The following is a 17,877-nucleotide window of genomic DNA, read 5'->3' as shown; positions in this document are numbered from 1 at the left end:
GTAAGTATTACGCGGTGTCATATCATATCGTATCATATCAAATTCATAGTGAAGTCGGCGCTGAAGAATAGAAGCATGACTATATTATAATTATTTGGTTGATTATCTTACATTCATTTAATATTATTTACGTAGTAAAATCTCTTCACTTGTGACCTCTGAGAGTGACTTAACTCACAGTTCTTGGTTTCCATAACTTGTAATTGTATTGTCAAACGTCCACTTGTAATTGTATTGTCAAATGTCCACTTGTAATTTGAATTTGCATTTTTGGGGCCTTTTAAAGACTGGTAATGTGACGAAAGGTTGGAAACAAATAAGTATTTACACCCAAAAATTGAGTTCAAGTTTTTCACTTAGTGATGGACTAATGTCGGTGAGTAAAAAGGTCTAAATCGGCGGATTAGTGGAGCATATTTTATAATAAGCGTTTTTCATAATTTTATCAAGTGTTGGTAGGATTTTTTGTGATTGAAAAATATTGGGGGTTGGGGGCTTTCATCAGTTTACTGTTGACTGAAGAATGACGAAGAACGGCACAGACCGGCAACGTCATGGTCATCAGAATTGGTACATCAAATAACCGCTTATTACGATTTACGAGATGATGATTACTAATATTCCTAATAGTCATTAATGCGGGAATCACAAACAAAGGAGAAATAAAATGATTTTATTGTTCCTAAGGTTTATGATGGTTTAAGGTTTAACATGATGTATGGCTTCTTGCGTATGTAAACCTGAAAACTTGCGAACCTGCATTCAAAATAATTGTTTAATAGTTAAAAATAGAGGTAATAATATTCCTTGTGGCATAATGCATATAATTGAATAAGATTTTCCATATATTATGTTGATTGCCACTAGTGTGGGGGGGAACGAATTATGTCAATCATGGCACGAAATGATAAATAACATGATAATTTAATTGCTCATTTTGCAACAACGATTGGGATTCGCTCATCACTTTTGAGGAGAACTCAATATAAATTAAATATTTCTACCACAACATTGATGCGTATTAGCATATAGCACCCGAGCACAACTGGTGCAAAGTTTCTTGTCCTCATCAGACAACCATATAAACTTCGTATGTTTACTGTGACATTGATAATTTATTTACTTCTAATCGGAAGCTTGGCGGCTGCACTTTCCCATGAGTTTATCTGGCATGTAGCCAGCTGCTCGAGGTCGAGCTGTGGCGCTGATGCTGATGCTGCTTCAGTGCGACCTAGGTCGTGGTAGGAAAAGGTGGGTGTAATGTTATCTTCCTAATGTGCATCCAAAATTCGCGAAATGTGGGGTGCATGACAATATTTTTAGCAAGTTTTATTTTGGAAGTTGTTCTAAGATGACACTATAACAAAGTTATAAGGTTTCACCCATAAATTATGACCTATAGACGGAAAAATAATTTTTGTCCGCTTCTAACCTTGAAAATTAAGATTTATCGATTCATGCCCCGCGGCAAGTTGGGGCACAATTTTCGCTCTCCACATTTTCATTTCCGCTTATTATATGTCTAGCTGTTCATACTCACTTGCTCAAAACTCACTGAGTTGAAGTACACTTTTTTATTTACCGGCACTCATTTTATATTCTATATTATATTTAATATACAATATAGAAGCCAATATTTATATTCCATATTTTAAGCGCATTTTCTCATTTATGGAAAAAATTCGCTATTGTGCTCGCCATGTCCGTCTGTCCGTCCGTCCGTGACCTCAAGTTTTTGTTGACGATAAAATGCGCTCTTTGTCACTCACTGCAGTGAGTCATGAGTTATATTTTTTATATTCTATAAATGTTTATTATAAATTTATAAATATTATTATAAAAATTTACCTCTGTTTGATGTTTAGCTTCTAAAGAGTAAGTCATTCGTTCCATGTTCTTATGCTAATTCAATGTTTGTAAAAAATATATAAAGTTCTTTAAAGCGTTATAGATCTCGGTCGTTTAAGTAAATGAAATGCATAGTGACAAATCCGTGGATTAAACATCGGATTTGTACACGAGTAATCTGGAGCCGAATTATTAAAACATAACTAAGTGTCTATTTTACAACTTACATTCATACAGAATTCTAGATATAATATCATTAAATATACGTTGTTACGTTGCGATACACGGTTATTCCGTATGTTTTAAAACACGAAAGAGCTGGGCACCCGAATCAATCTAATTTCAATCAATCTATGAAATTGGCACCTTCGGTAAAATTGGGACTGGTAGGGTTCGTATCCAGTATACTTATCGTGTCCTGATGTCACTCAAGACCTGAAAATTTAATCTTAGAGGGAGAATAATTAGACTTAGAAAATGGAAAATATGAGGAAAGTATTGGATCAAAAAATGTCATTTGTGATTAAAATAGTTGCAAATAATTTGATTTGAAATACAATTAAAATGTTTTTCAATATTTTGAACGGTAGTCAAATGGGAGGAGTTGCTTGTAAATTATGATTTTAAAAAAGGCTCATTAAATAATAAATAATCAATAGTAAGAACAATTATTGTTTATTAGAATTAATAAACATTAAATTAATTCACTTATACGGGATTGCAAAATTGTATGCAATATCGATCATAGGCAACGTCGGGCTAGTCTGCTAGTTTGCAATGTGGCTCAAATTTAGTACGAAATTTTTTGCAATGTAAAAAAAATCCTTCAATCGCATTTGGAAGACTCAAGACATGACCAGCCTAGTATTGTAACATCTGTCGTTAAAATTTATCACTTAATGTTTTTACATCATTTGCAGTTGAGCTTAGTTGGCGGATCTACAGTATTTTTTTTTTACTTTTGGCCCATTGAATTCGTGAATACAGTGCTTTATAATAGCTGGAAATTCTTTATTTTTAGAGCTCTTCATTGAGTGTTAAATAATATCAAAACTACCCCATGGTGTTAAAGGCGAATTGCATCTTACTTGCTTTTGAACTACCTATGACAGCCCAACACTCAAGTATCGTAATTGTTCAAAAGCTCTCACTTACTTGCACCCAACTACACAGCACACAGACTTTGTTTGACCTTTCAAATCCAGGCGAAGATAAAGAAAATCTTGAAGATCACTCAACTGTTTGTATAACTAGCGAGTAGATGACTTAGATGTACAACTTAGATCTCCCGTAGACAAGATAGAAAAAGTATAAGAATCAGTAACAGGCCATGGGTCTAGATATATTTCTCCAGCGCCGATATTACTATACTATACTTTAGTGTCGCATTGGAACTTGATGGCAATGAAGTAAGCATTGTTCGTTCTCCAGTGATGGATGACGTCGGCACTTTGGACGTCGAGGAACCCAAGCCAATAATAGAAGACTTCGGAGCTGCAGACGCGTCCGTGGCGACCGTCACGGTCGGAGGGACGTTCGAGGCCGCCGTTACGCTGATGGTCGAAGACGTTCTACTCCTCATCGACATGGACTCAGAGGCCATGTTCCTGCAGCACATTTAGTGAGAATGAACTGTGTATGTTCAAGTGTAATTTTGTGTTTCAATTTTTCTTCGGGACCAGTATAAATATCCGTAGTGTTTAAAATTATACCGGTTCATTATAGGGAATATTGATGAAAAGTGCATTTCAAAGGCTTTATAAGAAGGAAGTGTAAGTCAGAATACTTATCTATCCGAATTTCCAGATTACCATTATTTTTTGGAGTAAATGAGAACCGCATAATCGGGAGCCGACCGTAAGCCGTTGTCTCACCTCGCTATAATTAGATGTGATATCTTTACCAGAAATTGGTAAAGTGAATTCTTTTATGAAGATATACTTTTACACAATATTTCTTCCACAATTTAAGCGTTATCGAGTGTCCCAGTTTTGTGTACTGTATTTTTACAATGATAATGAATCATTGGAATATTGAATGATTTCCAATGATAATTAATCATTCACATGCTTATGAATGACGGCGAATTTATGCAATCCATTCTTGATGTATGTCTTCCAATGTGCTTCCATTAGTGTGCAGAAAATCAAATGCAGAGGAACTCTGTCTTTTCGTTTGACCAATCAGCAGATTTTTGATTGGGTAGACTCTTATATTAAGCATCTTTATATTTCACGCAAAAAAAGTCTCTAGTTGAACAACAGCCCTAGGTATTTCCCAACAAGCTCGTGATTGGGATTAGGTCCTTACTTCGAATATTGCATGTTGCTGCGAACGTGAATTTATTGTTATAATTATACACTTTTTCTTGTATTTGTACGGGGCTTTTATGCCTAGATTGTTCAATATTATAAAGGAGTAATTCTCTAAGCAATTATTACTTGAAGAATGGAGCGTTGCAGCGGTTCACCGTAGGCCGTTACAGGTCTGCGAAAGTGATGACATGTACATCCTAATAAATTGTGAATTTACAGTGGTTTTATTCATAACTTCATACCTTATGATCGCCCTAGACATGATTATCAGTAATCAATATAGAAGTCACAAATGCTAATCATCAGCACACGAGTTACCCCACGCTGCAGCCTCCTTACACAAGAAGACCGATGCTTAGCTTAACTTCTATAGACATGAAACAGCAACAATTGTAGACCACAATATTTAATTCAGGTAAAAGTGTGTAATATTTATAAAAAAGCTTCTCAAAAAATATTTGATATTTGTACGAAAAACTCTCCCTGATGCAGCATATTTGGCAGCTGCATTTAAATTACATGAGATCACACAGTAAAGATGGCAGGAGCGAAAGGACTAAATTTCACTCTGAAACGCGTAACAAAATAATATTTCACTTTGTTTGAATGCTTCAGCAAAATAAATAATCTTTTACTGCATTTTGTTCATATTGTTACAAGTTAAAGGAAGATGGGTTCGATACAAGCCCATGAGTTGTACGAATACAGGCCACGAACGCGAAACACGCAACGAATCTCCCACAGCAGCACATACACTATCACAAACTCCATCTTGCCTGGACGAATTCAAAGTTATTTTACAACCATTGAATACTTCAGTTAGCTGCAGAGTATATTAGATTACCAACAAAAAAACACGAAAAAATTAACTTATTAACAATATTTTAAATAACAATGAGAAATATTTGTATGCACGCTATCACAATAAAATAAGGAACATTGTACCATAACAACAATCTACTGTTCATGAGTTGGAACAACCGAAAGATGAAATCTAGGTTAAGCTACAGGTTCATCAATGGCGTTATTTGAGCATTACTAATGAACTAAACTGAGCATCTAACTTTATAAATTTCCTAAACGAAATAAAAGGTGAATCCCTTGACAGAATGAGCGCGAAATGATTGCAAGCAATGAAATAATTGCTGTATTAAAGGCTGAACTTTGTACGTTAGGGTAAAACTTAATATAAGACATATAACCCACATGACAGACATAGACGTTTCTTTGTATTGAGGTATAAATTTTTCGAATATATTCAGGAAGTATCAAATAGGCCTGAGAGAGTAGACAATTTATCTCAAGGAAATTTGTTCTTTTTTAGGCCGGGTTCACACCAAATTGCCGGACATATGAAAGTCACGGTCCAGTCCATTATTCTTAAATATATTTCTGTAGAAGCATTCGCACCCTGGACATGGCAGGTGCCTTGCACGGCTGGTGTGAATGTTTCTTTACAATCGATCAACTCGAAAAATCGATAAATAATATGTGAAAGGCATTTAATTGTGATTCAGGATCTATGAGTTTCGCGTTTGGTTTGCGGTTAAACATAGATTCAGGAGAATTCAATTTTTGTTCACGATGTTAGGTAGATTGAAACTGTCTTCAAATGCACGCAAAAACATTCTCACATCACCAGATTCTAAAAAGATGAGTTAGTATATATCTGGAATGCATTTATAGGGGTTCAAGATGGCTTTGGGGTCCATAAGCTTCTTGATTTGCTGCATGAGAGCGACGGCGGAAGCGGCTTTGGAGAAGTGGATATCGTTTCGCTTCTTGAAGCCCAAGCCGTGCTCGGCGCTGATGCTGCCACGACACGCGGCCACCTGCTCCCACAGCCACGGCTCCAGCATGCGGGCAACCTCCTGCACTCAAATACAAAATAAAACTTTAATGATATCAGGACCTATACTTGCAATAAAAGTTAAGAGATCGTAAGTTTATCAGCCAATCATTGAAAGTCTTTCAAGCAAAATCCACCAATCCCAGACAAGAAAATAGAGCGTAAGTAATTACGTTCACTTAGCGAGTTTTGAAAGTATGGCTCCAGATTAATACGTGGAGTTTGATCTCAAGAAACTACTCATATGAAGTTATTTCAGCCAAAGAGAAAGCATGCGTGTCACTCCCTGCCCTCAAATAATGAAATATGAATTTTCTAAATTAATGTGCAGGGCTTAATCTCACGGCGATCTCTCAAACAATTACTCGTGAAGATCTTCAGCCAGAGCTCCAGCATGCGGACAACCTGAATTAGTGAGGGACGGTGATTTTAAGGTGTAGTTTACTCACATGACTGTAGTGAGGGACGGTGATGTTAAGGTGTAGGTTGCCATCTCCGAGGTGTCCGTAGCCACAACATCGCGACACTTTGTTTCCGAGGTGTAAGCGAGTTTTCTCAACCAGAGCATAATATTCGGTCAGGGGCAGCGAGATGTCTTGCCTGAGTGGTAGAAGAAAAAATTTTTAATTTTGCAGACTGAAAATCCATTTCCTTTAAAATTTCAGTGAGTAGGGAAAATATGTTTTTTTTTTAACATAAGCATCAAATATTTCAGGACGTGCAGCATAATTTTGACCCTGTCCATAGATGACTGATTTTCAAGTTCAGTTGAAAAAAGTTGATGATTCTTCAACTATGACTAAATTTTAGCTAAAACAAGTAGTACAGAAGAGGATTAATTTCATGAATTAGATTGTATCGATTATTACAATACATAGAGTAATTACATAAATTTGCCTAGCAAATTTGAGACAGAACTTTGCAGGGAAAGAATGTTGAAGCACTTGGCAGTTAGACTCAATTTATTCAATTACGTATAAAATTCAGAAGAAGTAGAATTCGTAAGAATTTTGAATTATCAAAAAAAAAATAAAATAAAAGGATTGATGATCTTAAAACTACTACAAAAAGTTAAAACTTAACGTCATCAACCATTGATCATACTGTCGCCTAAATTTAAACCATACATAAACTTGCAATAATATTAAATAATCGAAATAAGAAATCAGGGGCAGCTCACTTGAAAACATAACCTTCGAGCAGCAGAGCTTCAGCAAGTCTCTCTCTAAGCTGCCAGATTTTGCTCATGCGTGAGGGCTCGCTGGCCAGCGTACCGTCCTGTACGCCCGACTCTTCCATGCTCCGCTCCAGGAACGCCTCCAGCTTCGCTTGGTCGTGCTCGCCGTTTGAACCTGGAACATCCGATTCATATATCAATTAAAATAAGCAAAGAAATCGACTACGATTATTATGTTACACCATTAATGTTGAACTTGGAATATTACTCAGAAAAAACATACTGAAGCTATATACTGCCTTTCAACATGCCGAAATATACAAGTGAGTATTTCTTACTTGCTTGTGAGTACTTATAGGCGAAAATTTGATAAATGAAGTTTAGATATTTACAAAAAGAATGAAGTCACATCGAATTCAATGTGAAGTAGAACATGAATTGAAATCCGAAGTCTATAAACAAACTTGAATTTAAGTGACCGGTACTGCATTATGTGAGGTTCAAAAGCATGCAGAGAAGTGACTCATAAAAACCAAGCACGTTCAGGAACAAAATCTTGGCTAGAAATAAGAAAATAAGAGCATCATAAGTTTTATATACGACAATCAGCCAAGGTGTTTGTATCCTCACAAGCTGACCGGAAGTTTCAAGCAGCAAGTAGCAGTTAGCAGCGGCAACAGGACACACGAGGTTCAGGTTCTTGGTGACGCACTCCATGGACGAGGCGTCGATGAACTCGCAGGAGCTCAGGATTTCGCCGAGCATGGACTTGGCACGGCAGGCGGTCGCGAGGGCCGTCGAGAAGCTGTCGAGGCTCAGCAACGCAAGGCTGATAGCTTGTGGCCGGACAGGGCACAGGATAGCTACCTGAGAAGCAGAAACACAAGGTTTAATCCTCCTGTCGTCTTCGAGTCAAACTGACTCGCAATTTCAACCTTATGCCCTGAAAACACAGGGTCATATACCGGAAATGAAGACCATAGGAGGGTTAAGTTGATGATTTTAAAATTCCTAAGAACCTAAGCAATAGTACTATTTAGAGCAGAATGAAGTAGTACTATCACCTAGTCATTTTAGTTGATCTCGTTAACTATTCTATAAATTTCAATAATGACCGAGTGCTACATTATATAGACTTTCCTATGACGCAGTTTCGACATCTGTAAAGAAATCCACTGTTACATAAAGTTACCTGTTAATTACATGCAAGATCATAATTGACTCATGAATAAGAGTCAATTACATGCAAGATCATATATTCATAAGCACAGCTACCTTAGTTATAATGCCCAGCGTGCCCTCGGAGCCGATGAGGAGATTTTTAATATGATAGCCCGTGTTGTCCTTCCTGAGGGACGACATGCAGTCCAGCACCGTGCCGTCTGCAGTCACGGCCTCCAACCCCAACACCGAGCCCTGCAGGCTGCCGTACCGCAACAGACGCAGCCCTCCTGCAAGTTTTGGTGATATCCATTGACATTTGCGAATAAAACACATTGGAATTAACACCCTAGTGGTCGGCATTTTATCGGAAACGACTCGCACATGATGAAATGATTTTTCTACGTTTTTAGTAACTGCCAAAGGGAGTTTTTGTGTTAGTGGTCGATATTTTTCTCATGAAGGGCTCAAAAACGAATAATTTTCTATACAATTTTATAGTCCGAAAGCCAAATCATTCATTACGTGAAAATAAAAAAAACTGTTCACTGTACATACAAGTTCAGAAAAGATGGCCAAGCTAGTCAGAGCGAGAGCAGCATAGTTTATACATTACTATACATTTCCCAACTAAAATTAATCTAAGCAACAAGTAATTTTAGGCTATTTTCTATGGTAAATGACAAACTGTCTGTTGGAGTACATAGGTGAGTTGGATTTAAAATTTAATTTATGAGCGGGAAAAGATTTTGAGAGAAATATATTAGTTAGCATATACCTAGCTTAGTCAATGGCTCTCAATCTGGGCGTAAATCATTCAGTGCCCTCTATCAATTTTTTCTGGAAATTAGCAGGCAAAATAAAGTAATTGTTTAATTCATTAAATATAATATTCTGGGGTAATCAAGTGTTATTTGTTGTTTGACTAATGTCAGTTTATGATAATTTAGCATCAATATGTGGTGCTCTTAGTCCCTAAATTTGGTAATAGAGTCTTATTCTGGGTTTGTCTGGAGCCTGTAAGTGCTAATCAACGATAATTTAATATCAATCAATTCTTATCCAGCTTCAGTCATTAGTTATTTTGAATCAACGCATGGTAATGTAGTGTCAATACATGCTAATCTGATAGCATTGCATGTACCGTAATATAATGTCAATCGTTCATATTTTGTAAGCAGCCTATTTGCGATCAGTCAGGAATCTACTGACAATCATCTTTAATTCAGAGGGATTTCAAACCAGTTTAGATGGCAGCAAGTTTCAACTCCTTCCAAAACAGACGGCAGGTTCACGATTCATTATTTTAAATAATGCAGGCTGCAGCCAATAACATCAACAGACCGGCATTGGTGGCGACGTTGCCGCCGATGTGGCAGCTGCCCTTAGCACCCAAGTCTAGTGGCATCATGAAGCCGAACTGCTCAAGGTGCTGGTCAATAGTTTCCAGCACACATCCTGCCTGCAAAACCAACCATTAATAAAATTAATATGATTCAAAAAGAATAAATAATCTAATTACATGCTATTGATAATAAAAAAATATAACTCAGTACCGTACTCACTGCAGTGAGTGACAGAGAGTGCATTTTCTCAGAATAAAAAAATGTGAAGTCACGGACAGACGGACAGACAGACATGACGAGCACAATATGGCATTTTTTCCATAAATGAGAAAATATGCGAAAAATAGAAACAGTTTCTTCATCTAAAAACAATTAGGGAAGCTGAACTCTCAAATAATCAATAGGTAATTATTTATTGATTACCGGTAGCTGTTGTATTCACGTATCTTGCAGCATTTTTAGAATTCTCCCCTTTTTGATAGAGTTTTGTAATGGAAATTCAAAGTCACTACATAAAGTGAATAACTCAGTATGAGCAATCAATTAATTTGGTAAAGATAAGCTGAGTCAAATAACAATATAAATATAGCAAAGTATAAAATCTAGCAAAGTATAAAATCTAGCAAGTGCTTGATGATGAATATTGTTTATCTTTAAAGGAATTGCCATATTTACTTACATTGTTTTTTGCAAGAAGTTACAGAAAATGATGTTTGCAGTGAAAAGTAATACCTAATATTTAAATCTTTAGACTTTTAAAAAGTAAGAAGATAAGCAGCAACGCACCTGACAAACAACAACTCCACTGAGCTCATCAACACTCTCAATATTTGACATCAAAGATGTAGAGATGACTACTTCATCAAACACAGGGACACTGCCTCCAACCAGTCCAGTGTTGCCACCTGAAATGTGGTTATTATAAACAAAGATATAGACATGACTGAATCATCAATTATACCTAAACCTAAGAATTGTTGTTGCCAGTCACCTGTTTCCATAAAAAAATACAATTTTTTACACGAGTAATGTTGAAAACCCATCTATACTGAAATAGGAATACTGCTACTTGTGATAATCCATATTCTAATAAATATGTATGCCTATGATTCGATGAACAAAAGACAATACCTTTGTCAGCTAGGTATCTAATAATTAATTTCTATGGCAAGTTCAAAGAGTCCCTTTGAATCTTAAAAAGGTGAAATGTTTTTTCATGCAGAGATGGTACCTACTAAACAGGCAATTAAATAAGTTCATATGGTATNCGAACAAAATGCGAGTTTTTTTCCATTTTACATATGTGTACCAAGTTTCAGAGTGATCCGACTGTAAATAGCCGAGATAATTTTTAGGGTAGACGCTCCCCTTAATGTTTATATTGGATTTTGAAAAAAATCACCAATTGGAGAAAATCACTTTAAAGAATTTGCATACCTTTTGTGTGTTAGCTCCACTTCATCCTTGAAATGAACTATTGATGAAGACAGCAATCTACAGGTCTGCACTTCAAAAGCCACTAATTTTTTTGACATTAAACATAATGGAGAAGCTAGAAGCAGTTTTTCAAGGGGAATAAGAAATTTGCTCTTAGATATAAGTGAAAACATATTTTTAAAAAAGTGCCTAGTTTAATAGTAAGAAAGTTGAATGAAATAAGGCACTGAAACATAGATAACATTGAATTTTAAGAGAATTTAGTGGCACTGGAGCTTAAGTAATAATTAGATGCAAGAATATTTGAGACTTCAATGTATTTCTGCATGAACCCATATAAATCTACTAGGAAACTACATGAAGACATGGTATCCCTAATCCCATAGCCTAAAATATGTCAGGAAATTATTATTGACATGTAATTCATGTTCTTTACTATGTATGAAACTGAAAGTAAACATGTATACTAGATAATTAACAGTTGATATTGACAATAAAAATTACAATTATAAAATTAAATTTTACCAATTCAAAGTAAATTCAAAACATTAAAGCTCTAATATAGCAATAGCTCCTAACTTGGCCTCTATGCTCCTAAGTTTTTGAGCAAAAATGTATTTTACAAGTTGATCTCTAAATTATATAATAATATCTACCATATTATATCAATTGGCTAAAAATGTCTTGGCATGAGAAAATGTAAACTCTACCTTGTACCTTCTACTAGGTATAAGCTTACCTGCTTACCAAACTAGAAAATTGGGCATTTGAGTGAGACAAAACTGGCTTTAATTTGATCTACTTCTAAGACTTTTTACTAACATATAACACCTTTAATTATTCACTGCAATTTTTTATTTGTACTAACGATTCTTCAGTTAAAATAAAGAATAGCATAATTATGCCTAGTTATTTTTTCAAATTACATATGAAATTATTTTTAACAGTCAATTTTTAAAGAAATGCTGTTACCGGGGGTTGTAAATACTATTTTTATAGCACAACCTTCCTGCGTTCATGATCTTTATTCTCATTTTTAATAATATATTGAGTGGACAGGTAGATCATTCATTTTACTTTGTGTTAGTTAATATTGTTCTTTTCTTATTTTCTTTACAGTATTACAGAATTACAGTATAAACAGAATTCAACTCTTTATAAGAACATTATTTTTAATACTGATAGCTGGTTAGTGGTTTATCATATTTCTAAAAGAAAAAATATGATAATGAAATGAAGTAATGGAAAGGACCGCTAAGAAAAAAGTAGCAACGGTCCCTACATTTCTAAATGCGGATACGTTAATATACTCCGGAGTACGGATTTACTCTGTGTAGATCAGTCCCAAAGGAAACACAGGCGTCGAAGTTGAAGGCCAAGAAATTCAATTCAAATCCGTGTTTTCCTTATAAATAAAGTGAAATGATATAAATAAATAATAACATTTGAAAGTGCTACTTCGTAGATGTGTTGAAATGTGAGTAATTACTTGCAATAAGTGCATTGTCTCAGCTTTAGTTTCTGGATCCCAGTGTCAACATTGGTCAGCTGATCAATGATTCCGGAAATAATTTTTTGTCCGCATTAAATTTTTAATGGGATAAAAGTAAAAATTCCAGAATAGATGTTGTGTTGTTCTAATTCATACCATTAGTAACTTCGCATAATATTTGGTTGGATATTCAATTTAGATTATTTGAAGAAAAGCATCATTCATGTAAAATTATTTTATATATGCTATCATTATCATTACGAGTTGAATCTTCTTGAATGATAATTGCAAATTTAAGGAGAGTTTGTTAAGTAGAATGGTCGAGCAAAAACTCTAATAATGAGGCCTAAATTCTATGTTACTCTGCGGAATACGCTCACTGTGTATATTATTTTGAGCCATGAACTGAACTCGAAGAGAAATAGATTAAAGAATCGTTTAACTTTCCCTATGAACAATAATTTCATTCTTGTTCTGGATAATTTCTTAAGCTTTATCTTAGACAGCCATTCTATTTTCCTATGTGTATCCCACAAAATGAAGTCAGATATGGAAATAATTGCGATATAATTATTACATTAGCTAATCATCATTCTGATTAGGATGCCCATAGGAACCCATGTAGGCCATTGGAAGATGTGAAACCCAGATTTATTATCTCCGTATAACTTGCGATCATAGCAGAACTTGGGCCACCACAAGAATTTGCAAGCATATCACCGTTGATACTTTGAAGGCCTGTCATCAGCGGCCATGTCCCTCTCCTGAGGCCCCATTTGCGTAGTTAGAGCCTCTAATTGGCCATGAAGGAGAGCAATGACGTCATCAACATGTGGGCGAAGCGTGCCATACGGTCTCCTCTTCTTACCCACTTATTTTTTACTTATCATTAAGGGGAATGTTCATCCTATGGTAATAATTAATACAGACAATTTAGAATTTTATTTTTCATTTCGTCTTTACGGCGAAAGAAAAAAGTTGTTGACCATCGTTTCTTCATTTGCTACTTTTTCGTGATATCATTATATTGCCGTACCACTGATTTATTCATATTATATCAGCGTATCACTATTTTGTGGAAGTTTGCTCTCAGCGCAGTTATTTTAAGAATATTTTTGATCGTATGTCGTCATTTGGATGGAAATTGTAGCCGTTGTGTGAAGGAGATTATTTATAAACCATTAATTCAAACGCATTTATTTTCAATGTTACTAGCTTTTTATTTTTTTATTATGATTATCTCATAGTATAGTTTTTACTATATCGCCCTTTATTTACTTAATTTGTCCTCCTTGGCAATTATTGACCACTGCAGATATCTGAAATTCGCTTGTGACAATCAACCTTTTCCTCTTAGTATTGGGTAAGAAGTTCTAATTCTTATCAATGTTCATGTGAAACATTAAGATTTTATGTGGAAGAAATTCGAATTGAATTTCATGGTAAATTCAAGCATGAAATTTTGCTTGTAATCTCTTGGTGATCATTATAATCTTTAGTAATTGTATGCTCGCAAATCCGGAGTTGTTTTCGCTAGTGTAGACTCAAGCTGAGATAGAATATTTCCGAGTAACTTGCAGTGTAAGTGTTAACAATGCATCTCACTCGTTTACGATTATAATGGGACGTGTGATTGTTTTATTAGCACTTAAATTTTCAAATTCTATTTTCTGAGTTGTCAAGGTACTTGAAATAATTTGCTTTTCACTACGGTGACACACGCACCTGACTTTCGAAATGAATTCACTTAATTGCAGCATACGTGTTGACAGAGATATTTTTTTTACAGTCTTTGGTGTGAAGTTCCTGTCCAAAACAACGAAATGGGTGCGTGGTTTGACGAATCTTTTAGCGTTCGAAAACATCCTATTGAGGTCGCTTTCCTTTTTGAAATAGATTTCTTCTGCAATTGCAATTCGTGAATATTTAAGCAAATTTTTTGTTCTCTCAGCGTTGGCTGTGTCGTCATAATGTCGCTCGAGGAATTCTCCTTATTTCGTTTGACTGCTAATTGGCTCGTTTACGAAAATTTATTGTCTTTTTTTTTTCATTGAAAAAGCCATGATCTACTTCATTCAATTTTAATTTATCCCTATCATGTTTGGAGGAGGTGAGAGTTTGTTCATCGGGTTTTATTCCCAGTAAAAAATATTAATAATTTTCTTCTAATAGATTAATTTTTATCAGTCGAATAAATTTTCGGTTGGATTGTTAATTGTCTTTTTTCTCGACATATATAACTCAACTCCCTTTCAACCAATTCCAACCAAAATTTTCAACCAAACCAATGCCAACCGCAATTTCAACCAAAATTCAACACGTTGCCTTGAATTTGTCTCTCTTCGTATCACCAAAGCGCTGGCCGTGCGAGTTCTAACCAAGCTAAAGAGTCGCTCGATACGCTGCCCCTGGGTTCGTCTTCATAGATCGCTACCCTGAGCGGGGCGCCGCCGTGGCGCCAGCTCCATGCGATGCATGTCGAAACACGCGAAAATATGGCGAGCTAACTGCAGTGTCCCACGCACAGGTCACGGGAAAAAATACACAGACTTTGTCCAAATAGCGATGCACTTCTTGCACTTGTATGGGCCATCCTAACCCAGTTTAATCCTGCAAATGGGCATATCTGTGCTGCGTGCTGAAAGACATATGTCGCTTTTTGAGCTATATGACCCATTTATTTTGTGAGTGCAGGTCCCTTGGTCATTTTGTTCTCTAACATTCGATGAGGACTTAATTAGTGAAGTTTGACTGGCGTTTTGATGTGTCGTAGCCTCGTCCATTGAATGTAAGGCAAGAATGCGTTGCGTCCAAATTTATGGACCTGTCATTATTTGACTGTGAAATGCTGCAAGTTTTCTGTTTCAATACTTGGCTAACAATGAAATTCTTGAATGATAATATGTTTATATGGGATGAATGATGAATTTCAGAATGAGAAATAACATTTTTGATATAATAAAATTGTTCAGCTATAATGATATATGATCAGAAATCTAAAACTTCAAGTCTAAACTTTTGAAGGAAGATCTCTGCTAATATTTTTAGTTTCCTTGAGGGTAAAAACTTGATCAGGCCGTCACGACCCCAACTTGAGCTTAAAACTTTTCCGCCCTCTTGACCCGACAACTTACCTGCTGCTAACACGAGGAGTCGTGACCCTACAAATTTACGGTTAAACTTGCTAGTTCGGTCGAAGTTTTGGGAGTTTATACCTCCTCACTTGTCCATCTCTTATCCATTTCTTGTCCATCTCTTGTCCATCTCTTGTCCATCTCTTGTCCATCTCTTGTCCATCTCTTGTCCATCACTTGTCCATCTCTTATCCATCTCTTGTCCATCTCTTGTCCATCTCATGTCCATCTTTTGTCCATCACATGTTCATCTCTTGTCCATCTCTTGTCCATCACTTGTCTATCTCTTGTCCATCTCTTGTCCATCTCTTGTCCATCACTTGTCCATCTCTTGTCCATCTCTTGTCCATCTCTTGTCCATCTCTTGTCCATCACTTGTCCATCTCTTGCCATCTCTTGTCCATCACTTGCCCATCGCTTCTCCATCATAATATAAATTTAAGATTTCCTCGGCATTATTTTTAACGTGGTAAATATTATTTTAACTATTAAAATACGACATTCCCTTCAATTAGCATTGCTCATACATGATCATTTTCGTGCGTGAAGGAACTTTTTTTTTTTGCACTAATTTTTCTTCGATAATTAATAATGCGAAAATCATTTGTTTTCAAAACATTCATTATGTCGCTTTGGTTCTAGTCCCTTATTTATCTCGTTAAATGAATGGCATCAGGGCCCGCACCCGAGTTTTTGGTGGGAAATGCTTCGATTTGTAATGGTTATCATGATAATGATAAACGTGTAATGGTTATCTTGATAATGATAAACGTGTAATGGTTCTCATAATAATGATAAACGTGTAATGGTTATCTTGATAATGATAACCGTCAGCTGCGTGTAGCTGGTCACTGCATATCCAGGTGGATGGTCCTGCCGATAGTAGCGGTGGTGGTGGTAGCGTTCTATTTAATATAGTTTTCTTGCAAGCGTTGTTGTCCCGACTGTACGACTTTTTAAGTTGCATTAAATTCTAATGGGTCATCTGGGTTCACAGTGTCATTCATGTAAATTACAAATGTCCCCATGAACGCGAATGAGATTAAGTTTCGACGATACATTCTAAGAAAGTGAATGATCTAATTATGTTTTGGATTTCCGACTAATTATTGACTAATGGAAGATTCTGGCAAAAAAAATCGTCGCGTTTTCACAGAGCAATCTACTTGAAGTTGATTCAATGTACTTAATTTGATTCAACCTACTTAGTTCAATTCAACCTACTTAATTCAATTCAACCTACTTAGATTAATTCAACCTACTTATTTCAATTCAACCTACTTAATTAAATTCAAAATACTGAGATCAATTTAACCTACGTCATTCAATTCATCCTACTTAATTCTATTCATCCTACTTAATTCTATCCAACCTACTTTATTCTATTCAACCTACTTAATTTATTCAACCTACTTAATTCGATTATTCAACCTACTTAATTTTATTCCACCTACTTAATTCTATTCAACCTACTTAATTCTATCCAACCTACTTTATTCTATTCAACCTACTTCAGTCAATTAACCTACTTAATTCAATCTAACGTACTTAATTCAATTCAACCTATTTAATTCAGTTCAACCTACTTAATTAACCATCCCATAAGGCCTTATTTCCTTGCAACAGTTTTTTTTTGTCAATCTCAAACTCTACGGTTTTTATTGTCCAGCCCTTGCAATTTATCCGGTTTCTATGGGTAAGACGCTGGCTGAGAATCGTGATATGATCAAAGGGAGAGAATCTATCTTTTAACTGGGTGATGATTATGTAGGTTTATACTGGCACTGCGGCTCGAGATATTTTGTCTGCGACTTATTTTCCTCTGGTGTTTCATTTTAAATTTAAACCTCCGAAATTGAAATTAAATATTTAAATTGCTGCATCACCTCGAACATATACCTCCGAAATTGACGGCTATTAATTACATTGTGCGTTAATCTTTACGTCTTATTTTATAAATTTCATGTTGAACTTCACTCATTATATTCACTAACAAAAAAAATGTAACAAGATTCCACGAAATATTTATCAAGAAAATTTTCGCCGAATAAACTCTCAAGACTCACGTTGAATAAAAACTATTCGTACACGTAGCGCTGTTGCCTGAGCATCCAATCC

General features: G+C 35.6%; 1 protein-coding gene and 1 long non-coding RNA gene across 2 annotated transcripts; one reads left to right on the top strand and one right to left on the bottom strand.

The window, feature by feature from the left end:
- Positions 1 to 1,127: 1,127 nt before the first annotated feature.
- On the top strand, positions 1,128 to 4,381 carry LOC125179199. The gene is made up of 2 exons (XR_007157175.1): positions 1,128 to 1,251; positions 3,280 to 4,381. It is a non-coding gene; the product is annotated as an uncharacterized LOC125179199 (long non-coding RNA).
- A 971-nt stretch (positions 4,382 to 5,352) lies between these two features.
- On the bottom strand, positions 5,353 to 15,966 carry LOC108678492 (D-2-hydroxyglutarate dehydrogenase, mitochondrial). Its single transcript, XM_018166938.2, has 8 exons — positions 15,849 to 15,966; positions 10,483 to 10,601; positions 9,695 to 9,812; positions 8,465 to 8,640; positions 7,828 to 8,056; positions 7,193 to 7,364; positions 6,462 to 6,612; positions 5,353 to 6,034 (listed from the first exon to the last, which is right to left on the bottom strand). The coding sequence occupies exons 1-8, from the start codon at positions 15,964 to 15,966 to the stop codon at positions 5,822 to 5,824; spliced, it is 1,296 nt and encodes a 431-aa protein (XP_018022427.1). The 3' UTR covers positions 5,353 to 5,821.
- Positions 15,967 to 17,877: the final 1,911 nt, after the last annotated feature.

This window comes from Hyalella azteca, unplaced genomic scaffold (assembly GCF_000764305.2).
Source record: "Hyalella azteca isolate HAZT.00-mixed unplaced genomic scaffold, Hazt_2.0.2 contig15682, whole genome shotgun sequence".
NCBI classification, from domain to species: domain Eukaryota; kingdom Metazoa; phylum Arthropoda; class Malacostraca; order Amphipoda; family Hyalellidae; genus Hyalella; species Hyalella azteca.
Note: the sequence above shows the minus strand (reverse complement) of the source record. Positions and strands in the feature narration are given on the sequence as shown.

What these genes read in the sequence shown, in the direction of transcription:
- LOC108678492 (XM_018166938.2), bottom strand. Translation starts at nt 15,966, where the DNA reads ATGGACAAGAGATGGATAAGAGATGGACAAGTGATGGACAAGAGATGG. An exon ending in GTGGAGTTGTTGTTTGTCAG is followed by an intron (nt 9,813 to 10,482) that starts GTGCGTTGCTGC and finishes TTGGTTTTGCAG; the next exon opens with GCAGGATGTGTGCTGGAAAC. An exon ending in CAACGTCGCCACCAATGCCG is followed by an intron (nt 8,641 to 9,694) that starts GTCTGTTGATGT and finishes CAAAACTTGCAG; the next exon opens with GAGGGCTGCGTCTGTTGCGG.